The sequence below is a fragment of the Camelus dromedarius genome, chromosome 9 (assembly GCF_036321535.1).
Source record: "Camelus dromedarius isolate mCamDro1 chromosome 9, mCamDro1.pat, whole genome shotgun sequence".
NCBI classification, from domain to species: Eukaryota; Metazoa; Chordata; class Mammalia; order Artiodactyla; family Camelidae; genus Camelus; species Camelus dromedarius.
In genome coordinates this window covers 65058493-65084458 of record NC_087444.1, presented here as the reverse complement: position 1 = coordinate 65084458, position 25966 = coordinate 65058493, and the positions used below count along the sequence as shown (strand labels likewise).

General features: G+C 45.9%; 2 protein-coding genes across 3 annotated transcripts in view; one reads left to right on the top strand and one right to left on the bottom strand.

Annotated features, from left to right (window-relative positions):
• Window positions 1–25966, top strand: part of ATP4A (ATPase H+/K+ transporting subunit alpha) — an 83210-nt gene that overhangs the window by 43722 nt on the left and 13522 nt on the right. The window contains exons 1-2 of one of the 2 annotated variants that reach the window (XM_064489254.1): window positions 20038–21595; window positions 23664–23788. The exons of the other annotated variant lie outside the window; for it this stretch is intronic. The gene's annotated coding sequence lies outside the window, so the exon portion shown is untranslated. Of the gene's footprint in view, window positions 1–20037; window positions 21596–23663; window positions 23789–25966 lie in introns of those variants that run through there. 2 annotated transcript variants of the gene reach the window in all.
• On the bottom strand, window positions 8403–9138 carry PMIS2 (PMIS2 transmembrane protein). The gene is made up of 2 exons (XM_064489998.1): window positions 8838–9138; window positions 8403–8705 (listed from the first exon to the last, which is right to left on the bottom strand). The coding sequence occupies exons 1-2, from the start codon at window positions 9136–9138 to the stop codon at window positions 8524–8526; spliced, it is 483 nt and encodes a 160-aa protein (XP_064346068.1). The 3' UTR covers window positions 8403–8523.

The following is a 25966-nucleotide window of genomic DNA, read 5'->3' as shown; positions in this document are numbered from 1 at the left end:
TGCTAATGTAACTTTGTAGTGATTCTTAAAATTGGGTAACATAAAGACCCCAACTTCATACTTTTTCAGAATTGTTTTGACTATGCTTGTCTAGATTTACAAATCTTGTTTTTCTAACAGGAGTTGCATTAGAATTGGGAGAGATGTTGTGCCTTCCAATTCGCTACTGTGGAAAGGCTGTCCGTTTATTTAGGGTTTCTTTGATGTCTTTCAGCAGCAGCTGTAGTTACATGCACTGCTTGTACATGTGTTATTTTAGATTTACTCCAAACCACTTGCTTATTTGGGGGCTGTTGAAAATGGTGCGATTTTTTCATTTTGGTTTTTGATTGTTCATTGCTAGCATATGGAAATACAATAGATTTTTGCATGTTGATATTGCAACGTGCATCTTGCTAAACTCATGTTATCAATTCTCTCTCTCTGTGTGTGTGTGTGTGTGTGTGTGTATTCCTTGGAATTTTCTACATAGACAGTCATGTCATCTGCAAGTAAGGGTAGTTTTTATTTCTTCCTTTACTATCTGTATGCTCTTCCACCCCACCCCTTTCTGACTTAGCGAGCTGATTAGGACTTCCAGTCTGCTGCGGAAGAGGAGTGGTGGGAGTGGACATCCCTGTCTTGTTGCGTATATTGCGGGAGAAAGCCTTCCGTCTTTCACCACCACATGTGGTTGTAGCTGTAGGTTATCCGTAGATGCCCTCTGTTAGGATGAGGAAGTTCCCTGTTAGTTCTGGTTTGTTGAGTGTTTATGGTGAATGGATATTGACTTCCCTCAAGTGCCTTTTCTGCATCAATTGATTGTATGGTTTGCTTTCTTTAGACAGTAAATATAGTGGGTTACATTGATTGATTTTCTATTGTTGAACTAGCTTTGCATTCTTGGGAGAATCCCCAATTGGTGGTGGTGTATTCTACTTGTACACTTCTTTTTGGTTTTCTAGTATTTCACTGAGATATTTTTCTATCTATATTCATGAGAGATATTGATCTGGACATAGTCTCTCTCTGATTTTGAAATCAAGACAATGCTGGCATGCTAAGCCTGCAGTCTACCATTTGAGCTATTCCCTCCCCTCCCAGATAGGATTTAAATTTTTTTTATTTAAGTATAGTTGATTTACAATAAATATTATAGTTTCAGGTGCACAATATATCGATTCAAAATTTTTATAGATTATATTCCATTTAAAGTTACTATAAAATATTGGTTATCTTCCCTGTGCTGTAAATATATCCCTGCACCTTTTAAAAATTTTATACCCAGTAGTTTGTACCTCTTAATCCCATACCCCTATCTTAACCTCTCTGCCTTCTTTCTTCCCACTGTAACCACCATTAGTTTGTTCATTATATCTGTAAGTCTGTTTCTGTTTTGTTATATTCACTTGATTGTTTTATTTTTTAGATTCCACATGTAAGTGATAACATAGAGTATTTGTCTTTTTCTGTCTGATGTATTTCACTAAGCATAATACCCTCCAATTCCATCCATGTTGTTGCAAATGGCAGAATTTCATTCTTTTTTATGGCTGAGTATTATTCCATTATATATATATATATTTATATTTATGTCCATATCTATGTATATATCTCACATCTTGTTTATCCAGTCAACTGTTAATGGACGCTTAGGTTGCTTCCATATCTTGCCTATTGTAAATAAATCTGCTATGAACATTGGGTGCGTGTATCTTTTTGTCTTAGTGTTTTGGTTTTCTTTGGATATATACCCAGGAGTGGTTGGGGCCAAGAGGGTCCTGAGGCTGGTATCTGCAGACTGGTAGGTGGGGCCAGGGCCTGGGGTATCGGGTGCTGGTGCCCACCCACTGGTGAGTGAAGCTGGGTCCTGGGGTCTCTGACTGCTGGGCCCAGGGGTCCCCGAGCTATTTTTGGACTGCTGGTGGGCAGAACTGGATCCCAGGCTATCCTGGGGCTGGTGCCTGCCCACTAGTGTGGGCCAGGTCCTGGGCCCTTTGGTGGACCGGGCTATGTGTCAGGGTGGCTGTGGGCTCAGTGGGTCTTAAGGCAGGCTGCCTGCTGGTGGGTATGGCTATGTCTATGAAGGGCTAGTTGCTTGACCTGAGGCATTCCAGTATCAGTGGGTACAGACTGGTGGGCAGGGGGAGTGGGTGGTTCTGGTGCTAATAAGCTAGAAGGAGGATTTCAAAATGTTGCTTGTCAGCACTAGTGTTCCTATGGTAGAAGAACACCCCCAAATGGCTGTTGGCAATGTCTGTGTCCCCAGGGTGAGCTCCAGTTGCCTCCTACCTCTCCAGGAGGCTCACCAAGATCAGCAAGTGGGTCTGATCCAGGCTCCTTTCAAATTACTGCTTTTGCCTTGGGCCCCAGAGTGCGTGAGGTTTTGTGTGCCCTTTAAGTCTCTATTTTCCACAGCACTTTGGCTCTCCCCAAAGTAAGCCAAACATTCTGGGGGCTCCTCTTCCTGGCGCAGGACCACCGGGTGGGGAGTCCAGTGTGGGGTTTGGACCTCTTGCTTCTTGGGGAGAACCTCTGTAATTATCCTCCTGTTTGTGGGTGGCCCACCTGGGTGTATGAGCTTGACTATTCCACAGCTCCATCCCTCCGACCTGCCTTCTTGTGGTTCTTTCTTTATATCTCTAGTTGTAGGAGATCTTTTCTGCTAGATTCTGGTCTTTCTCATCAATAGTTGCATTGAAAATGGTTGTAATTTTGGTGTTCCTGTGGGAGGAGGTGTGCTCAGGGCCCTCCTAGTCTGCAATTTTTGCCATGCTCCCAGATAGAATTTTAAAAGTAGAGCTTGGCAAGCAGATTTGATATCTCATCCAGGAAAGAAAAGCCATGAAAATTCCTAGAAATTTTTGAGAAATGAAGACTTGACCTACCAGAGAGAATATAAAGCTAAAAAACTGTATTACTTCCAAATTGATTTGGCTCAGAAATAAACTCTAGGAATAGTCACACTTTTATCTGGAAAGTTTTTGTGTGGCAAAGGTAGCATTTAATGTCAATGGGAAAGTATGAACAAATTAATGATTTTTTTTTACTGGATATCCAATTAGACTATCTTTACCTACAATACAAAAAATAACTAAATGGATATTATTTTGTTGTATTAAAAATTCATCATAAAATTTTTATAATAAAATATCATTGGGAAATTACTTTAAAAAAATCAAGGTTGATGGGGTAGTCTAGAGCAGACACTTGAAAACTATGTGGTATATAGATCATGATAGGTTTGCATTCTTCTACCCCATTCATGATATGTAGAATTATGTTTCTTAGAATCTGGTTAACATGTCCAATAGTTCTCCTAGTTTCTTAGATTTATTTTAAATTTATAATGTATTTTCTTTCATTTTTCCTCAATCATAATAACTCTACACTGCCTTGGGAAAGTTACTTAAATTCTTTTAAATTTCTGCATGCAAAAGTAATTTTTAATGTACTGTGAAATATCTGAAAAGTGCTCCATGAATAGGAAATGTACCTTTTGGCTTGTGTTAGAACTATTTCTAAAACATCTGCAACTTAATAAAGAACACTAAAATTTTAAAAAGTTAATCATAAAATCACATATAAAACATTGGAAGAAAGTATAGGAAAGTGTTTTTAAGTTTTCTCAAATAAAATATAAAACTCAGAAGGAATAAAAGTGAATTTTAATCAATTTGACTTGATAAGAGTTAAAAATATCTCTGTGAAACACAGGCATAAGTAATGTTAAAATACACGACAAACTATTTGCACCACATTTAACAGAAAAAAGACTAAGGTCCTTGACATAATAAAAAGGGCATGTAACTATAGAAAATGGGGAAAGGATATCACAAACAATTTAGAAAAGAAACAGAAAAGATGAGTAAACTTTGAAAAAGATGTTTGTCTCTGTTCGGGCTGCCATAACAAAAGACCATAGACTCGTGTGTCTTAAACAACAGAAATTAATTTTCTCACAGATCTGGAGACTGGAAGTCTGTCATCACACTGCCAGCATAGTTGGGTTCTGGTGAGAGCTCTCTTCTTGGCTTGTAGGTGGCCGCCTTCTCACTGTGTTCTCAAATGGTGGAGAGAAAAGGAGCAAGCTCTCACGTGTTTCTTCTTATAAGGGCACTAATCCCACCAGGATTACACCATCCTCATGACCTCATCTCATCCTAGTTACCTCTTAAAAGCCCTGTCTCCAAATATCATCATACTAGGGGCTAGTGTTACAACATATCAATTTTGTGGGGACACAATTCAGTGCATAGCAATGCTCAAACTCCTTGTGAGAGAAATGCAAATTAAAGCAATAAAGAGCTATAATTTCTCACTCATCAAACTGGCAAAAATTCAGAGGACTGATGATCTGGCGTGCTGACAAGAAGACAAGAACGATTCTTTCAGACCCTGGGGCTGGAAGTGTGACTTGGTGAAGCCTTTGCAGGAGTCATCACAGCATACAAAGTCCTGATCCCTCAAGCCTGCAGTCCCGCTTCTTGGACTCTGTTCTATGGTAGTGCTTGCTCACTTGCACAGAGAAGCATGCTTGTGGATGTTCTTTGCAGGATTGTTTGTGGCAGCCAAAAGACAGAAATAATCTTTATATCCAACCAGAGGGTCCTATTAGTAAATTTTGCAATCCCTGACATGGCTCCAGAGGCAGTTATTAGAAAGAGGGAGAGAAAATCAGAGTATAGGTTATCTTTTGTGGAGAAGGAATTGGGAAAGGGCACAGGGGTCTTCTGGTCTCTGCCTTGTTTCAGGTGCAGGTTACATGGGTATGCTGTTTGTGAAGTTCATTTGTATACACATATGATTGGTATACTCTTATGCACTTCAACAAAAATATTTTTAAAGTAAGGGACTCAGTATACTCTTGATTTAAATGAGACTCAGATTCTCAAACTCTTCATTTAAATGAGAAATCTAGGTCTATCATAGGTTCTGAGGGAGTATTTCTTGGGTGGGAGGAGTACAGGTTTTCTCTTTTTAATTCACATACCTGAGAATTGTGAGAAAAGAGGGACAATGCCTGCAGTCTCCTTCTGATGTAAAGAAATTCAAAAGCACGTCTTTCTTTCAGGAAATAAGGATGTCAATTCAAGTATTGTTAAGAGAGTAATAGCAATCAGTAAGATAACTCATCAAAATTGAAGACTGTAAGAGGTTAAGAATCATAGGTCATAGGTCATAGGACATGGGAGTAATGTTGCAGTCTGACTGTCTTAAAGTTTGTTAACGTTTTCTGGGGTTAGATATAAAATTTGCGAGGCCAATTCATGGTGTAGAACAGAATCTGCTTTCCCAAAGCTGCTTATTCTTTTGAGATTGTCCCTCTTCTCCTGCTCGGAGTTCTCTCCCCAGAAGGAAGAAGGGCTCAAGGGTTCATGCCAGTGCTGGAGTCCCATGCGCTCTCATTGAGGGAGAAAAGGCAGGTCTGAGAACCTGGCAGTTTACCCTCTGGACCAGAGGGAGATAATCGACAATTAGAATACAGTGCATTAGGTGTTGAAAATCTTCAGTATTAACACGAAAGTACTTTCAAGACCCAGCAGTAAGCAGGAAAAAAAGTGTGATACCAATGTGTTTGGACGTGTAGGCACATGGAAATGCAGATAAAGGTAACTAGAAAGAGTTACAATAAAATATTGACACTGATTACCTTTGAGAGGGGGAAATTGATGCCAGGACTAGCCATGAAGTGAGCTCCTCTTCTCTTCATACTCCTATTATTATTTGATTTTTTTTTTTTTTTGGTGAGAATATATTTGAGTGAAAGTTGTGCAAAATTAAAAAAAAAAAATCCCAAGGAAATAAAGAAGTTTAACGATCCAAGGGAAAAAGAGAATAAAAAATGACCTGGCCTGTCTGACCATGGGAAATTCTGGTGAGAGCAGTTACAGAGACTTCTGGAGAGTTTGGGAACAATTAGTGAAGCGGTACAGAGATAACTGAGCAAACAGAACGAACAGAAAGAAGAGGAAGAGAAGGGAGAGGAAAATAAAAGGAAGAGAAAAAAGTCTGAAGGAGTGCAGGCAGATGAGTTGCTTGGCTTCTGAGTTCAAAAATGAGTTCACAAAGAGTATGTAAGCACCATAAACCACCGAGCGCAGTAATCCTCACACAGCCATAATGAAATGTAAGCCCGATAAACTGAGTTAAAAATTGTAATCTCATTCTGTGGGAAGCAGGGTGGAGAGGGAAGAATGGGTAGGTGTTAAATCTGCATGTTTCATTATAGTAATTCAACCCATGATGTCTCAAGATATAAGAATATACATTTCTGTTTTGTTTTAAATATTTACATGGTGGTAGATACCAGATGAATGCCTGAGAGTGGAATACAGGTTGGGGGAAGTCAGGGAGCTGAAACAGAGAAGACCAGTTGGCTTTCCCAGTCTTGTTAACACAATGTGACTTTTTTGGATTTGGCTGTTCATGCTGACACGGGCCATCCTGACTTGCCAGGCTTTGCGGCTGAGTGTGGCAGGCTCAGTTTGGGCTGGTCGGGGGAGGGACAGGGATGGCTGACTATCCAGATGCACTAACACAGTGGACAAGCAAGCATAATCCCATTTCCAGACACACCTGTAATGTGGAGCATTATGCCACAAACAAGTATAATCTGTGCAGATATCCAGGGTCATGGAGGGAAAAGAAACAGCATTTTACAAGCTAAGGTTAAGGTTAACCATGGAGTAGCACCTTTGTTCTTTCCTTCACTCGTTATTTTCCATAAACCTTCCAAGATGGTTCTCTTGTTGGGTATGAAATTAAAGCTGTAAACCCAGATGTCTAAGAAATGTAACTCTATTTTCCTGCATCAGCCCTGGTTAGGGTGGATTAAGTTGTGGAAACAGGCGGACCATACATGACACGGCATACAACACAATAGCTTATTTCCTGCTCAATCGTGGGAGGCGACTGGGGAAAGGGTGACTATCCCTAGAATGATTCAGGGTCTGAGTCTGATTGGAGCTGTTCCATCCCCACAACATCTGGCCTTCAGATCACCATAATTATCGCTTGCACAGTTAGCTAGGGAAGGTGGAAAATGGGGGAGTGCCTGTGGGAGGTGGGTTAAGGCCAGGGTTGTTTGTCGCACACATCACTTCTGATCACATTCCATGAAACCAAAGACAATCTCCTGGCCACAAGGGAGAGCTGTGGAGTGCTCTCAGGAAGACAAGGAGATGAGCATTGGGAAAGAGTTAGCAGCCTTTTCCACAGCTACTCGACTTAATTTCTACTGATAGCCCCATTCAAGCTGATTGAGCAAACTTAATTCTGCTAAGTCTAGGGTTTCTGGGTTTGAATTTGGGGTTGTCCATGAAGCTAGGGCCCCGGAAAGAACCTCTGAGTGTTTGTTGTCCATAAAATCAGCCTAAATCTCTGTTTTCATTTGTTCTGAATGGCTCCTGTGTTATCCCTGGTTCCCCTCTGATAGTCTTCCTCACCCTAACACTTCATCTCCTCCTCACCAAACTGGAACATGAGATAGTCTGCTTGGCTATCAGAGGCCATTGCTTCCTAGACCTCCACACCATACAGCATATTTTCCTTGAGAAAAGCCTCTCTAGGATTTATATGTGAAGTGGGAATACAAGTGTTACCTGGGGTCTTTGACACTCTGCCCCTTCCTGACATGCAGGCTGTAGGGACATTCTTAAGGTTATGCCAGCATCTGATCTTTCTCTACTTTCCCTTTTCCATGAATAGGGGGCAACTTCCATTTCAGGATTGAGGGAGAGATGGTCTTCATCAGCTCTTCTTCCAAATCTATTATTCATTTATTGAGGTCTTGAAGGCGTTGGTGGTATAGTGGTGAGCATAGCTGCTTTGCATTTATTGAGGTTTTTTCATTCTTCCCCTAGAAGACTTTTAACCTCAAAAGCTGGAGGAGGGTTCTGTTTTCCTATCCCTGCTCTGAGACACTAGAACCCTAGAATTACAGCTTAAATAAGCCTAAAGAACATTGATCCGAATTTCTAAATATGGCAATTATTATGCCCATTTTACAAAGGAACCAGATTCAAGAAAATCATCTTGTTCAAGGATATACAATTTTTAAGTGTCAGAGGTGGGGTGTAACCCCACATCTGCTTGATTTCTGTGTCTGCTAGCTTCACCACTAGGTCATTCAGATTTTCATATGATCTGGGAGATACACAGCCCTAGAGAAACACAGACACTGACTCAGAAGCACACACATGCACACCCAGCGGAAGCTGAAACATGCCCTTCAATTTTATTGGTTGAAATAAATATTTTTCTGAAAGGGCAGCCCAGTATCAAGGAGCTTAGGGCATCTAGGGCATGAAAGTGAGGGTCCCCAGGGTGGTTGATGACAGATCTGGAGGCCTAGAGGATGAAGTAGTATGGTGTTTCTGGGCTAGTGGTTTGCTTGGCTGTTGAGTTCCTTGGCTAGTAGGCTTCCTGGCTAGGGATGTCTCAGCTGTTGGTTTCTTGCATGGTGGCTGATTTGTCTGGTTAATGTCTTTTTGGGTAGGTACTGTTGGAGTGGGTGAACCCATTGGCTACTGAGCCTGGCCTTCACATAAATAGGACACAGTAATAAATGATGCCTAAACCGATGAGTATGGCGAATACATCCAACCAACCAGTTCGGCCTGAGTTGATATAAGCCTTGTCCCAATTGCTCTTCTTGTTGGCCTCTTCGGTCTGTAGGAATGGGAACTTTAGATATGGAATTCTGAGCCCAGCCTTGTGACACCCTTGGGGAAAGGCTGGACACCTTCAGTCACTGAGGGAAAATCCCTACCCACATCCCAGGACAGGATCAGATGCAGCGGGGGCAGGTAGAGGATAGGACAGGCCATGGCTTAGGCATTGGTTTACCTTTCTACTGAAGAGGATTGCTGGTATTCCCAGGGGAGGGAAAAGCAGTGCAGCCACGATGGTCATATAAAAATAATCTGGGGCGTAAAATGCCAGTTCTTCAGGTGACTGTGTAGGCTCTTGTGCCGCACTGGGTGGGACCTCTGGGGCTGGTGGGGCACCTGGAGCTGGTGGGGCGCCTGAAGCTGGTGGGGCGCCTGGAGCTGGTGGGGCGCCTGGAGCTGGTGGGGCGCCTGAAGCTGGTGGGGCGCCTGGAGCTGGTGGGGCGTCTGGAGCAGGAGGGGCCTCTGGGGCAGGTTTTGGGGGCATGATTTTTCCACTCCAAAAGACTCGAAGGATCTTAAAAACAGAGCCAAACCCACTACACCTCCGCTAGTTCTAATCAGAATCGCCAAGATCCAAACCGTCAAAGGCCAGTACTTAACAATGGAGAAACCAGCCCAAGTCCTGATTGGCTGCCCACGTAAGGGGGCGTGGTCCAACTGCTCTGCTCCTCCAGGACTCGGAGGGTGCTCCATCCTCTCTCAGGACATTGACTCTGCCCACGCTGATAGGAATTGGTTGGAAGTCATAAGGTTGAATCCTGGCTCCTCTTTCCTGAAGACCCTATCCACGGAGAGGGCAGGAGCGCGGTACCAGGGACGCCTCCCAAGAGTTGCATGAGCGAGGAAGTAGACAAGCCGACTGAGAAAGCTAGGAGGCTTACAAACCAAAGGGAACGGAAATGAAAATGTCAGTAACAGAGTATAAAATATTAAATTAAGAAAGAATTCTAGTCCATTCTGACAGGAAGAAAGAAAGAAAAAAGGGTGAAAGGGGGTAACATCTTTCTTATAGTAAAATGCCATCTAATAAATGTCGATGGAATGATGGAAATGGAAAATTGCCATTGTGGTAGGCAGAATCTAAGATGGCCCCAAGATTCCTGCTCCCTGGTGTATATACACCTCCGAGTTATTCCTTCAAGTACTAATCTATGTGCCGCTGTGAAGGAATTCTACAGATGTAGTTAAGGTCCCCAGTCAGTTAATGTTAAGATAGGAGGAATATCCCCAGAGGGTCTAACCTGATCAGTGGAGTTCTTAAGAGGGACGACTTTACTGGCAAAAAACGATTCTAGGCAGGAGGTGGATTAGAGGCAAGGGAGAGCCTCCATTGCTGGCTTTAAGATGAAGGGCGTCACATGGCAAGGAATGCAGGCAGCCTTGAGATAAGAGTGGCTCCCAGATGAAAGCCAGCAAGGAGTTGGGGGCTTTAAGTCTACAACAGTAGGGATCTGAATCCTTTCATAACCAAATTCATTTGGAAGAGGGTCTTCGCTCCAAAATGAGAACACAGGCCAATACCTTGATTTCAGCCTTGTGAGAACCTGAGTAGAGAACTCAGCCATTGTAACCTACAGAACTCTGAGTTAATGTTATGGGCATTTGTTATGCATCGTTAGAAAATTAGCAACCATTCAAACACCATAGTAATTACTGACTCTGGTAAGAACCATCAATGGATGCTAAACCTCTGGGTTTTAACATAGGTCCCTTGGCTTGTGATTTTAGGGAAACAGAGGATGTGATGATCCAATTTTCAGGGAGTTGTAAGTGGGTAGGAGGAGGTAACACAGTGAAGCCCAGAAATATATACTCCAACATGGTTTGTCAAAGACATAACTGTATTCAAGCACAGTCAGGGACCCGGAAGCAGCAACAAGAACAACAGCAACACACACAATCCGGAAATCAGAAAATTCTTCATGGCATGTGCTGGGAAAAGCAGTCCCACCTGGATAGACTTTCAGCCTCCTCTTTCCACATAACAATGGGCCTTGGGTTGGAATACTTCCTTACCAAGATATAAAGAGCCCATACAACCTGCAGAGCCTACCACCTTGTGTGGGACTATCTTTCCCTGTTTCAGGTTCAGTGTGGATTCCTTTGTTCTTCTTGAGTATATGGATCAATAGCTTTCAGACACACACCCCAGCTTTTAGTATTTCAGACTCCAGGAGGAAGGGATCAGAGTCCGCCTGCTGCAGGACAAGAGTTCATGTAGGCCAACTGTACCCACTAGCTGTGTGGGACAGATGCCCACTGATGGAGCTGACCTTGCTCTGCCTCTTGTCTATGAGAGTAGAAGTGTTGTTCCATCCAGTGTTTGACTGTATTCTGTTTTCCTTGGTGACTCCTATACCAAGATGTAGTAGGCAGAGAGGTTTGGACTTCCATTTCTGGTGGTCGGCATCGTGATGATCTTTGCCAATGTGGGGATAGCAGTTAGACTCCTCTCCCGGCATTGGTAACCAGTGCATGATGTTGTGCTCGACAGAATGAATTGGTTCAGATCACTTCAAGGGTCAAAGTGGAAATTCCAAAGCAAAAATTATGAGGTGGGGGAGGGGGACAGAACTCAAAGATGGGTAGAATGAAGAATATAGATTGGTTTCTAGCAAGTCCCTTGGATGGTGGGAACCTTGGTTTGGTGGGGTGCAGGGGGGGTGGGGATCCTCTTGAATAGCGAGTCTCTTGTCCGAGGTGGCTTTGGGATGGTGACTTGTCTGGGTTCTGTGTGCCTGGGCTCATGCATCCCTTGTCTGGTGAATCCTTTGACTTGAATGACCCTTAGCTGGTGTGTCCCTCGGCTGGAGGGCCACCTAACCAACAAGAAACTGAATGTAGAAACTACATTTATGTGCAGTTTAGTGACAGGAAACTCGGGAAGAGCATTTGACATGAGTATTTCTGCTATGTGGCAGTTTGCTTCCTAGCTGGCTTTCTTGATCTATAGGGTGCTGGTGGTTGTTGGAAGGAATGTGTGAGTTTATAGAGTGAATTGAGGGAACTATTTAGGATCTCCAAAAAGGTGATGGGGCCTGAACAACTTCCACCTCCAGTGCTCAGTGGTGAGCAGAAGTAGGTGCAGGAATGGAGAAGGGGTTGTATACACTGCAGGTTAGGTCTTGGGCAGTGGAGACAGTGCCCCATCTTCACAGTATAGACAACGGCTGGGATTCCCAAGGGGAAGTTTATGATGACTAAAGGCAGTGGACAGATTTGATGAATACTCCCTCTCTACCATGTACCTGTTGCTTCTTGTTTTTTTCTTCTTTCACTCACTCTTTTCCTTTTTATTTTTTGGCCCTTCTTTCTGTATGTAGTAGCTTTCTTGGCTTGGACTCTTGGATTTCAATTTCCAGAAAGTAAAGGATTTGGTGAGAATCCTTAGTTGGGAAGGGACAAGCCTACCTCCTCCTGACTCCTAGTCAACTACAAGACTGAAGGCATCATCTGCTTTTCCATTATTGAGATAGTCAAGCCCTGCCCCTCCCTTTACTTTCAACAGCTGACTAGTTCATCAAACAGACATGCTGACCTCTCACCTAAATAAGCTTAGAGAATCTACCCTCTGATAGGCTTTGTCTTCAGGGGCAAGTCTGTACAGGTGTTGGTTCCCAAGAAATCTCCTCCAGCACCCTTGGTGCCAACTTTCCAGAGTGCCTTGTGGCTCCGGAGAGTGGGAGAGGGAAGAAGACACCTGGCCCAGAGTTAGGAAAGAGCCAGGACAGGTCTCAGAAAGGAGGGCAGGGACAGAGCATCAAGACCTGAGATGTGTCCTCTGGATTTAAGAGGATAGTTGCCTTTGGTGAGGGGAACTTCATAGTCAGTGGGGTCAGGTTCTATCATGCAATGACTCAAATGGTTTGCAAGAACAGGGACAGTGTAGGCAGAATGTAGATATTGCTTTCCGAAATTTTATAGGTGAAGGAGAAACAAGAGGCAGTGAAACAGCTGAGAAGAATGTGGGCCCCAATGCCTGATTTCAGAGAGCCATGGATTGAGTGTGAGATGTGGAAGTGGAAATGATATAGATTCTCTTTTCAGGAAGTTTGTCTATGAAGGGCCAAGAAAGGGAGGACTAGGGTAGGATTATGGGAGTGAGAGTAATTTTTTTTTTAAGATGGGTGAGACGTGAGCATATGCAACTGGGATGGAGATTCTGAAAAGATGGTAGCATGGTCCCATGTTCTGACTCTCCTTTTGTCTCTGGAATTTAAAATGATCAAACAAATAAACCCAGGTAACAGATAAATGTGAACTGAATCAACACTCCTGAACCTTGGAACCAGACTACCTAAGTCCAAATCTCTGCCACGCCACTGACTTGCTGTGCCACTTCTTGCATGTCAGTTAGTCTCTCTGTGCATCTGTTTTCTCATCTTTAAAATGGGGATAATACTAGTTTCTCCCTCATTCTGTCATGAGGATTAAGTAAGTTAATGTATATAAAAAGCTTAGAACTGTGCCTGGCACTCAGATTCAGTCTGGAAGTGAGACCCACACAGTATTTGTTGAACCAATCAGGAGTTCAAGCTGGGAAGAACAACAGAAAGGGCAAATAACTGTAACCCAGACCCCTTATTCATTGACTCAATTGAGAGGGCAGGAAGAAAGGGGATTGGCTAGGTAACACCCCTTACATACACTGAACCAATCAGGAGCCAGGTCTGGGCACATGAGACACGCCTATGTGGGAGCAGCCAGTCATAATGAAATGGTGGTCAGTAGAGAAACCACACCCAGTGACTCAAATCCCCAAGACTGCTTCAGGGACTGAGAGGAAAAGGGAAGTCCTAGGGACATCAACTAGGTTTGTGATGGGTTATTAGAAAAGGATGGGGGAGTTTAAGTGTGTCTATGTGGAATAGGTAGGGAGAATTTAGAGGAAGAGAGCAGTTAGGGGGTGAGGGAAACATAGATGGGGTAATGGGAGTGGTTAGGAGAGGACAGAGGGGGGTTGAATTGTCTTATAGGGCCATCAAGGCTGTTATGTAGGAACATGGAGGTGTGGTGGGTTCTGGCTTGGGGTAGTGTCCCCTGGTTTGGGGCAGTCTCCGTTTTAAGTGCCTTTCTAGGCAGAGGGGTTGTTTAAGGAGGTCCTCATTTCTTGGGAACTCAAATGTTCCCTCTCTGGGTCCCATTTCCCCTGTCTGCAGATTGCCCTCCTCAAGCCAAGGTCCATGGCTACTGGGACTGATCCCAGGGACCTAGAGTCCAAGGTTGCTCCAGTGCAGCAGGTTATCCCAATGCAGAACGTCTACCCGATGCAGCGAGTCATCCTGATGTCCTTGGATCCCCCAGAAAAGGATTATTTGGTTCTCGCCATCATTTCCATCTTCTTCTTCATTCTGCTGGCAATACCAGCCCTCTTGTTCTCCATTAAGGTGGGCACCACCCAGCTACCACCAACTCCCATTTTCCCCAGGTCCACCTCCTCGGTCCCATCCCACCTCCCTACTCTCCCTGGGTCCTTCTCTTTTTTCTCCTGGGGGATTTACTCCCTCCCTCTTCACCATCTTGCTGCCCTTGCTTCTCCCCAGGGCCCCCAAACCTCGTTCCTCCTCCTCCTGTGTTCTACCCACATCCACATGCCCTCATCCTGGCTCCCTTCTTCCTTCCTTTTTCCCCTGAGGGGCTGAACCTTGCCCTTAGCTCCCTCACACCGCTATTCCTATCTTGCACTCTCTACCTCTTCCCAGGGATGCCCCTCCTCCACCTCCCTCCTCCTTGGAAATACTTCCACCAGCTTGCCTTCATCCCCACAGACCCGTGAAGCCAACCTCCTTGGGAATCAGAGGAAAGCACGGATAAATTCCAGACTGGCCTTGGGCTTCAGTATCTCAAGCATCCTGGTGGGCTCCTCTGTGATCATTTGCTCCATTGTAGTCAGAGCCTTGAAGCAGAAAGTATGAGATCATCTTGAAAGCTCACTTCCCTCAGAGAGTGATGGACTGTACCTCCTAGGTCCTCTTGGAGCCTTTGAACTTGAACATCAGTAACTTACCTGTACTGGGGGAAGTCTCCCCTCCATCAGATTTTTAAGTGCAACGGAGTCAATGAGGAAGTTTCTGCTTTCTATCATCTACTGTATGTATGTGTATGTGCACATGTGTTCACATGCCCCTGTGTGTCCACTACACTGAGTACCATGGGGCTTATTCATATATTCAGTGAACATTTATTGGGCAACCATTCTACTGTGCTAGTGATTCAGATAGATGAGGTATTTGCCTCCATAATACTTACACTCTATATTCAGAGGGCACAGGAAAAAGTAAAATATGAAGCAATAAGATAGTTCTGGGTCAGTGTTCTCTAATAGAACATTCAGCCAATGATAAAAATGCTCTATAATCCACTCTGTCCAATACGGTACCCACTAGCCACATATGGCCGTATGCCGTTCAAGAAATGTGGCTAGTGGAACTGAAGAACTCAATTTTTATGTAAATTAATTATAAATAATTTAAGTTAATTTTGCCACATGTGGTTAGTGGCTACTGTCCTGGGCAGCACAGTTCGAGGTAGTGGTCAACATTATGAAAAAGAATAAAATTGGAGAAGGAGGAAGAAGGACTTAATGACAGAGTGGTGAAGGAAAGCCCTCACTGGGGAGCTAATATCTGGGCTGTGGCCTGAAGTGAGAGAAAGGAAGAAAGCCACAGAAAAATCTGGAAGAGGGTTCTAAGCAGAATAGCAAGTGCAAAGTCCCTGAGGCAGGAAGGAGCCTGGCTTGTTCCGGGAGGAAAAAGAAGACTTATGGGGCTGGAGTGTAGTGATGGGAGTGCTGCAAAGTAAGCTCAGAGGGTGGGCAGAAGGCAGATCACAGAGAGCCTAGAAAAAAGGTCACAGGGAGAAGGTTGGATTTTTAAATGTGAATTGAAACCATTGGAGGTATTAAACAGGGAGAACACAGGCTCTGGTTTCTGTTTTAAACAGATTGAGTTCCATGCCTAAATTGAATGTAGAAGATCTCTAAATAGGTTCTGGTACCAACTTCAATTTTGGGGGTGTGGTCTCTACACCAACAAACAATTCTCAGACACCAACTGGCTGTCCTACAATTCAACTCAATTCTGATACTATCTATCTGGATGTCACATCAGCTTCCACAAGTTGAGGGCTCAGTCTACAAGGCTGCCCTACTCCCCACCACTCCAGATGCCAGTTGCAAGCCTACATTGTTACCTGGGCTTCTGACCAATCAGCCACAGATTAAAACCACAATGGGATACCACTGTATACCCAAAGAATAGCTAAATTTGATGTCAACAAGTTTTGACAAGAATGTAGGAATCCATCTGTATTCGTTATTTGCAAATAACAGAGAAGAAAACCCATTCTTTGACAGAACAAGAAGCACAGGGTAGTGTTGTCCTGAAACAAATAGACTGCCAGATATTTCTCCAGCAAAGATAGGTTTATTCAGGGTCAGTAGAGAATTGCAGTTGGGGTCTGCAACCATGGTGAGGCATGTGCAAGTTTCCAAAATGCAAGGGAAGGGTAATGCTTTTATAGAGGAGAAAAGGAAGTTGGGAAGGCGATAGTAAACAAAGAGCCCATGGCTTTTCATTGATTAAGTCCTTGCCAGGAAAGAGGAGTCTGCTCTTCCCATTGGGCTCTGCTATTGACACAGGGCACGAGAGCGCCCCCTTCTGGTCTCTTAGCTCTATTGAATTGAGGTTTCTTTTAATCTATATTTTACAGTAGGCAGGTTCCAGACACATGCACCAGGCACAAGCACCTAGCTCTGTTTTCAGCTTTTCTCCTAGTCTTGTCCTTATGTCTGATTTTGTGGACAAAGCAGACATTAGACTGTAATCCAAGGGAATTTCACCAGCTGAGTGAGCCCCTGGAGGGAGCGTGAGGCGGCGCAGAGCCCTCGCAGTTCGTTTCTATTTGTTGACACTCCACCAAGCAATGGGTCTGCTCAGGGTTGTACGTCAAACCCTTAGTGAGATGGAGCACTGGGAATGATGGTCTCCCTGGGATGTAGCCCACTGGCCAAGAGCCACATGACCACCAGCCATGGGATCCACCAAGCAAGAAGTACACCAGCCAAGGAACCCTCTGCCATGGAAGGGGTTCTCGGTCTTAACAGCCTATGTTGGTGATTTCGCTGGTACAAGGTGAGAACTGTTGGGCGGCGTGATTTCTGCCTGCACAACCCCTGCCCCTTCCAACTTCCATGCTTCCAGAGACTGAGGAGGGTGACTGCCTGACATGTGAAGGGCATTGCTGAGTCCATCATCTTGGGAGACAGACGTACATGCACAGACAGATAGAGACATACTCAGATCCCACATGGCTTGTTCCTGGCTGACGTTTCCCAGAGACTTCTCTATGCCAGATGCACCCCCTTCCATGCCCAAATCCCACCACAGCCAACGGACCCAGGGGTCAGGGCCCTGCCCCATTCCTTCTAAGAATGGAACTGTCAGGCTCTGTCCTCAGGCAAGGCAGAAATCTTCTGCCTTCCACTCTCCATTCTGCTTAGGGCACCTGGAGCAAGTCCACAACCTAAATCAGATTCTGTCCCTCCCTGGCTTAAACCCTCCCTGTTCCTGTGGCTCTTGGCCTCAAACCCAGATACCTCCCCCAGGTGTCCAGCTCTCTCCTCCTGCCTCTCCACACTCTAGCTGCACAGTACTTGTTTCTGGAACACATGACTCTCCTTTCCACCTCAGGACCTTTGCACTTGTACCCACCCCCCGCCTGGAACTGCCCAGATCTTCTCATGGCTGGCCCCTCATCCAAGGTCTCAGCTTGCATGTCCTCTCCCCAGACAGACCTTCCCTGACCCCCTCACTCCCCACCTCATCTTATGTCACCCTTCTGGTTCTCTCTCCCTTGTGTCCTAGTTACTCCCCATAGTCTTGGATCCTTTCTGAAATCACTTGTTTGTTTATTTAGGTTTTCACCCTCCCTTTCCCCATCATACCCATGGACTGTGAACTCGAAGAGGGCTCTGATTTTGTCTCTCTTGGTTGTTACTTGGCCCTAAAGAGCCGAGCACTGCCCGGTGCACTGTAGGCTCCCACTACTTTCATGTTAAAAAAAAAAATTACATCCTGCTCTTTGACTTATGGAACCTATCAAAGAATCAGTCCAGAATTTACCAATCTGCACTTGAAGCCTGCCCACTTCATTCACTGAACCAATCATGAGTTCAAACTGGGACCGACAATAACAAAAAGGCAAGTAGCTGAAACCGCACCTCTTTATTCATTGAATCAGTCAGGAGGACAGGCAGAAGTTGGGGGGTATGTGTTTAAGTAATGCTTCTTAATACATTGAGCCAATTGGAAACTGGGTCTAAATGCTTGAAACACCGCCCTCCCTGCCTCCTCCGTGTCAGAGCAGCCAATCACTGAATTGGTGACCAACAGGGGCCACGCCCCTGTGACTCAACTCCAGGGCAGCCCCAGGGTTAGGATGCGAGGACAGCTGTGGCATTAACTGGGTTTGTGGATGGTGAAATAGTGGGAAGTTTGAGGGGACAGAGAGGGGCTCAGGAGAGGACAGCCAGAGCTAAAAATGGGATAGAAAGGGGGTTAATGGATGTCTGAGTGTCCAGGAGGGAATTGTAGGGTCCCAGGAAAGTGGTTTGTGGGGAAGGATGGCAAGGAGGCTGGAAGTTAGAAGGGACTCAGAAAAGGTTATGGGAGACAAAGAGAAGGTTACACGGGAAAAGGAAGGGGCATGTGGAAAGGGAGGCTCTTGTGGGACAGGGAGAGGGTTAGGAAAGGAACAGGGGGAGGTTATGGGGCCTCAGGAAGGGGCTGTGGGGGAGACAGGGAGGGATTTATACAAAGAAATGGAAGGGCTTACTGGGTCAGGGCACATCTAGGACAGAGGAAGAGTTATAGGAGGGGGTCCCGGGGGTCAAGAAAGAGTTATGGGGAACAGGGAGTTGTAGCAGGCAGGAAAAGGTTATGGGAAGAGGGATGGGTTATGGGACAGGGAGCTGTTAGGACGGTGTTACAGGACCTGGGAGAAGGGGAAGCGGGACTAGGACAGAGTTACAGGATGGGGAATATGAGGCACAGATTGCAGAAGGGATTACAGAAGTGACAGAGAAGGTTACAGGGCTGCAGAGAGTCAGTAACATCTAAAGCAGTGGTTCTTAAAGCGCGGTCCCCAGCCTGCAGCAGCAGCTTCACCTGGGAACTTGTTAGAAATGCGCGTTCTTGAGCCCTGCCCCAGACCTGTGGAACCAGCAACTCTGCGGATGGGGTTCAGCTATCAGTTTTCATCCAGGTGACCCTGTTGTATGCTCAAGTTTGAGCATCACTGGGCTAAAGTGACCATTTAATATAACATCCAAACTGAGCACTTTTTAGACTGAAAGGGGAGCCTTCAATAATTTGGTAGGACCAGGCTTAGCTAACCGGACAGCACAGGCAAACCAGGATGTAGCACATTATTGGAGAGCAGGAATGGGTTTAGGGAGCCAGAAGAAGCATGCAGTTTCTAAGTTACTTGGAGGGTATTGTAAGGCCAGCGAGGGTGTTATATAGAGTCACTGGGATGTCATAAGGTCTGTTTTCCCATGGCGGTGGCCAGGGTCATTGTGGGGTGAGCCCTCACCTCAGCGCCCTCCTGTTGGTGGGTTTAGTTCTATGCGTCCCCGTTAGTCAGCATCTGCTGACCATCCTTGGTCCATGTGCAGACCCCATCCCCTCTGCTGGAGTCCGTGGCTGCTGTGGCTGATGTCTGGGCCCCAGAGTTCAAGATCACTGTGATGCAACCCATCTCTAAGACAGCCTTCAACATTCTTGTAAAGGGCTACATGCTGCTCTCCATTTTGTTCAGTTTTCTGCTTCTTCCTACTGGGAATACCTGCCATCGTGTTCTCCTGCTTGGGGGGTGGGGATTAACCATAGTCCTCCCTCTGTGGAACCCCGCCACCCCTGCCCCCTTTCCCCTTCTGCAGGTGCCCCAGGACCCACCCCCTGCCCAGCTCCCACTCCTTTCTAGTTACTAGCCCCGCCCGTTCTCCATCCCACTCTCCCTCCACCAACACTCTGAGAGCGATACATATGATGCCTTCTGTGTGATTGTGTATGTGTTTATGTGGTTGGGTTATGCCCTGTGTACTAACAGCTCCTATAAAAATCCTTGCAAGGGAACAACAACAACAACAACAACAAAAACTATCTTCTTTCTTTTTCCAGTTTTATTGAGGTAAAATTGACAAATAAAATTGTAAGGTATTTAAAGGGTACAATGTGATGATTTGCTGTGCACAGCATTATGAAAGGATTTCTCCATTCATCACCTCACATATTTATTTACATTTTTTTGTGTGTATGTGAGAATATTTATGTTCGACTCTCTTACCAAATTTCAGTTATACGATATAGTATTATCAACTAGGGACTATCTTCTAATCAGAAATAATTGAAACCAGAAGACAATAGAATGACATTTTCAAAGTACTGAAAAAGAGCTGTTCCCCTCTCCTGCTCCTGATTGGCTGGAAAACCAAGGGGGAGGAGCCTAGGAATTCATCCTAGCCAGCTGCTGGTCCAGCCCCATCATTATTTTGCCCTCCTTTCATGATTGGCTGACATCCACAGGGGGTGTGTCCTGGACAGTTTCACCATCCTAATTATGCTGGCCCTGCCCCATCCCCTTTGTCTTTCTGTATCAATTGGCTGACAGTCATACTGGCTTCCTTTCCTGATTAGGTTGGTCCAGTCCCACTTCTGTTTTTTTTGAGGGGGATAATTAGGTTTATTTATTTATTAAATTAATTTATTTAATGGAGGTACTGAGGATTGAACCTAGGGCCTCGTGCATGCTAAGCACACACTCTACCACTGAGCTATACTTTCCCTCTCCACCCCATCAACCTGTCTTACTTCTTGGTTCTCCTTTTCTAATTGGCTGGAAGTTGGAAAAAGCTGTGACACAAGACGTCCCATCTCCTTACCAACCACCAACCCCCTTCCCAAATGTTGGCTCCCAGATTGGACGACTGGATCAGGAGACCTGTATCCCTCATCCCTGGCTTTTGAACCCCATTCTGAGCTTTGCATATGTCTCCATCCAAGAATACCTTTTCTAACTCCAATTTTCTCAAGCTTCCCTGCCAGGGATGGGGAGTGGGGAGTGGGGAGTTGGCCTGTCCTAATCATAAAATAACAACCCTTGAGATGTCACAGTTTCTATAAAAAATCTGTGTGATTTTGACTCCTGCAACCGTGGCTTCGTTCAGCAAATAATGGACTATCAGCTGTGTGCCAGGCTCCATGCTGGGCACTTGGGGCACTGAGACACACAAGACACTGCTGAACATGTGCTCCTTCATGAGGCTTCCTTTTTCTTTGCTTCCCGATCTCCCTACCCCACCCCCATGTCCTGGTTCTCACACCTCTCAGGCTGTGCTTTCATCTTCTTTGATAGCGTGGCTGCCACAGCTGTGCCCTGGCCCTGCCCTCCCCTCCTTGCTCTTCCTCCAACCCTTGCCAGAAGCTGTCTCACTTTCCATAGCCTCATTTTAAGTTTCTACACTAACAACACCCTCATCTCCGGTCCCAATGCCAGCCTCTCCCGTAAGCTCCAAGACCCAGTTGTCTCACCACCTCCCGGTCAAAAAGCTTGTCACGTGGTAGATGCTCAATAAATGTTCCGTAAATTATTGAATGGAGGATGGTTTTAATGTGAGGCCTTTTTGTCAAATGGGGCCTGGTGTGATGTGGTGTATTTTCAGGTCTGTGAGGACTTTCCAGCCAGGCTGCCTGGGTTCAAATCCTGGCTCTGCCACCGACTAGCTGTGTATCTCTGGCCAAGTCATTTAACCTCTCCATGCCTCAGTTTCTTCATAGTAAAATAGGAATAAGAACCGTACTTTCCTCGTAAGGCTGTTATGAAGATGAAACAAGCTCACACATAGAAGCACTGAAGACAGGGCTGAGTGCAGTAAGTTCTCAGTGAGTGTCTGTTGTCATCGTGGGCTTCCTGTCATTGTGTCTATGTGTGTCTGTCCCTCTGTTTTAGGTTAGGGACATGTGACTTTGGTCAACAAAGAACATCACCCGAAGGCAGGACCATGTGTCCATGTCAGTGTTTGTGGCTACAATGGCTGCTGCATGCTATTGAGTATCCCAAGGACCCTGAGGTTTATTCATCCAACAAAAGTTTGTGTGCTCACTATTTGCTATTCTAGGCACTATGGATACATCAGTCAGAAAAAAAAAAAATCCAGGCAAAAAAATCCTTGCCCTCATGGAGCTTACATCCTATCAGGGAATTCAGAAATACACAGGCAGGGGTGGGGGTAGAGCTCAGCAGTAGAGCGCATGCTCAGCACATACACAATCCTGGGTTCAATCCCCAGTACCTCCGTTAAAAAAAAAATTGAAAATGCTACACAATTATAAAAACAAGAAACACACAAGAAACCCAATAAATAAGAAAAATTGCATAGGTTAGAAAATGAGAAGTGCTATAGGGGGAGAAGTAGAGAAGGTAATGGAAGGGGAGAGGGTGGGAGGGAGACTGCGGGTTACAGTTTTAATTGGGTTAGTCAAGAAGGTCTCAGTAGGAAGACAACAGTTGTATAAAGACCCAATGGAGGGAGAGAGGGAGCCATGCATACATCTCGGGGAAGAGCATTCCAGGACGAGAAAACAACAAATGCAAAGGCCAGCAGGTAGGACTTGGGTCCTGCTGTCTGAGGCACAGTAGGGAGGCCAGTGTGGCTGGCACGGACCCAGCACGTGGAGGGAGAAGGAGGTGAGGTGAGGGTGGCAACAGGGCAGCTCCCTAGGGATTTGGGTCCTAACGTGAGGACTTGGCTTTCAGCGGAAGTGAAGTGAAGCCCTGGAGAGGGCTCTGAGCCAGAGGGCCCTGATCAGACTCGGGTTCACAGGCTCCCTCTGGCTGTGTGTGGGGAGCAGATTGTGAGGGCGGGGATGGGAGCAGGGAGATGAGAAGGAGGCTGCTGTGAGAGCCCAGGCAGGACGGGATGAAGGTTGAACCAGAGTGAGAGCAGAAAAGGGAGAGACAGTTGGAATTGGGATATGATTTTAAGATCCCAGGAGAGGAAGCCTAGCAAAGCCAGCCTGAGGACAGTGGACCTTTCCACATCTGGACAAAGGTGGGAGAGAAGTCAAACACAGGAGACTTGGCTGCCAGCTTCGCCAGGGGGGCGACCTTGCTCTTCACTTGTGGACCCACTGCCTGCTCTTCCGCCAGCTTGAAGAGGAGGGAGAAACCAGGTGCCTACTTGCAGGGCCTCTAGCTCCAATCTTCCCAGGGTCTGGAGGTGGGGGTTTTGGTGGGGGAAGGGTGACCTGCCCAGGAAGAGAAGGGCATTGCTGAGTCCACTATCTTATCAGAGAGACCAAACACATACAGAAAGTCAAGGTCACAATGAATTTTTTCACTCAGCAAACACTCCCTGAGACCAGCCTGGGCCAGCTCTGGGATGGGTGATGCAGAGTACAGAGTGGCTGGTGACTGGGACATCCTGGATCCTGTCCTCAGGAGTCTAGGGGTGGGAAATGAAGTGTTACCAAATAGCGACAGTCTGGAGTGGTCAGGTTTGTGAAGGAGGAATTACAGGTCAGAGTGGTCAGGGCTGAGACAGGGAAGCCTAGGGGTTTGTGGGAGCCCAGGGGAGGTACCTGACCCAGCCTGCTGGGTGGTCCAGGAAGATCTCCTGGAGGAAGGGATGTCTGCTCTGCAGCCGAGAAGATGAGGGGTAGTTGAATGTGGGGAGAATGTAGCGTGATTGTTTCAGGCAGAGGAAACTTTGTGGGCCAGGGTCTCCAAATGATAATTTTAACAGACATCCTCAAGCACAAAAAGGGCAAGTGGCACGTGGGGAGGAGGCAGGACAGCCAGGGGTCTGATCTCAGCAGGCCTGTAGGATGCTGAGTCCCTGAGAGTATGCGTGCTCATGATTCTAGGAGACTCTTGTACAAATTCCTCTGAAAACCCACTCGAATGTTCACCATCTAGTTAATAATCTGTCCTCTGCTCTCTCTTTCACAGGAAAGAAATTTTCAGTTCTGACCACTAAGTGCTCTCTAAAAAGCCGTAGGGATCTGAATGCCCCCGGCTCAGAGAAATCTAGCACTACTGTGCTAAATGGATCGTGTCACGCTTGCAACCTTCTGGTGAGAAGTCTTTGCCCTAAGTCGTGCTGGGAGTTGCCCGTCCCCTCCCCACATGGCACAGTCTGCCCAGGCTCTGCTCCAGGTGCCAACGTTGGTGCCCCTCCCGCTCTGTCCAGATCCTGCCTGTGGGCAACACCTCCCAGACAGGGTTAGGGTTGCTTGGACACACAGTGAAAGAAAAGTGCACAAGCAAAGACCCCCACCCCCACCCCACAAAGACACAGAACTTGAGTAGTATCTAAAGGCTGTGTCATCAGGGGGACTGGTAAAATTGTTGAACTGTCAACATGGCTGGGCACTGACACAGTGAGAATGGACCTGGCCATGGGGCCGGAGCAGGGTCGTTGGGCTGGGTGTGGGAAGTCTGGGGACTCAGGTGGTGGCCATGTTTCCATTACTTGAATCACCAGTCCAGCTGAGCACTAGCCATGGCTGTGACGGTGTTTTGAGTAGAAAATAAATGGATCGAAGGCTAGCCCTCTGGTCATTCCCTAAGCCTTTTGACAGTCACCAATGTCCACCCCATTCCGGATCACTTAAAGACTAAAAAATGAAGCCTGCCCTGAATTGAGGCTCGGAGGAGAACACACATCACCGCTGTGCTCCTGCCAACAGGGCACAACCTGAATCCAATCATGAGGACCTATCAATAAACCCAAATAAAGGGAAACAACAAAATAATGGATACTCTTCTGAAATGTCAAGGTCTTGGAAGACAAGGAAAGACGGGGGAAATGTCATAGATGGGAGGAGACTAAGAAGCCAGGACAACTAAATGTCAAGTGCGGTCCTGGATTGGATCCTGGACCAAGAAAAGGACATGAGAGGGAAAACTGGGGAAATTCAAATAAATTCTCTAGATCTGTTAATAATGTCATATCAATGTTAATTTCCTGAATTTGATCATTGTACTGTGGTTACGTAAGAGAGTGTCCTTATTCATAGGAGACACACGCCTAACTATTTAAGGGTAAACAAGCATCCTGTCTCCAACTTACTCTCAAATGATTCAGGCAAAACTTTAAAAAACCTATCTATCTATCTGTCTGTCTATCTATCTATCTATCTATCAAGCATAGATGTGGTAAAATCACTAAATTTAGGTGAAGGGTAGGCAGATGTTCTTTTTACTATCCCGTAACTTGTAGGTCTGAAATACTTAAAACATTGAAAATGAACACAAAACAATAAAACTAAGAAATGAGAAAAACAAATGAGGCAGGGACTGAAGGACAGTTCCTGAGTTTTGACAGGTCTGCACAGTATCACAGGTCAGCCGTCCCTGCCAGTGATGGTGCCTTGGTCTCTCCATCTGTGACTTAGGCTGTGGGCTTCTCTAATTTGCACAGACACGACCCCATATCTGCCCGGGCTCTGGATACACCAGAGGAGTTTCCAATGACTGAGATTTTCCTGAGGGTCTCCAGGTTTGTTAGTGAATATTCCTGACCAATGGGTGAGATGAATCCTGTTCAACATCCGACAGTGACTACTGAGCATCTCCTATGTGTCTGAGGGCACAGTTCTGGGTGCTGTGCATATAGCAGCAAACACAAGCAAGTCCCAGTCTTCCTTCTAGTAGGACAAGATTGACACCAAACAAGTGTCAGGTTGGGATAAGGGGTGTGAGTAAAGCAGGGTAAGGGGATGGAGCCTGATGAGGTGCAGTATTACAAGTGAGGACACCCTGAACATATGGACGTATGAACTGAGACCTGGCGATGAGAAAAAGCCATGCTGATATCTAAGGAAGACAGTACCAGGCAGAAGGAACTGCAAGTACAAGGGCCCCGGGGCAGGAATGACCTTGGCCTGTACAAAGCATAGCAAGGCCAGTTGCCAGTGGATCTGTAGCAGAGACCAAGCAGGGAGAGGTGAACCGAGGCCAGATCTTGCAGGAACGATTTTGGAGTTTATTTTAAGTGAGAAGGGAAGTCCTTGGAGGGTTGTAAGCAGTGGAGTGACACAGCTGTTTTACACACGTGGCTCATAGAGAAGCCTCAGCACATGGACTCATGGTAAGGGCAGTGAGGGTGACTTCGGCCCTGCCTTCTCTCTTGCAGTTTCCTGCAGCAGGTTGGGGACAGCCAGGTGGGGTGGGGGTGGGGCCTCCTGCTGTTCCACAGCTTCAGCTTTCCCAGGTGACCTACCCCAGAGGGAAGGACATCACCAAGGCAA

Coding starts and splice junctions, on each gene's coding strand:
- PMIS2 (XM_064489998.1), bottom strand. CDS start 9,138: ATGCCCCCAAAACCTGCCCCAGAGGCCCCTCCTGCTCCAGACGCCCCA. Junction 8,706..8,837: donor AATACCAGCAATCCTCTTCA/GTAGAAAGGTAA, acceptor CCTTTCCCCAAG/GGTGTCACAAGGCTGGGCTC.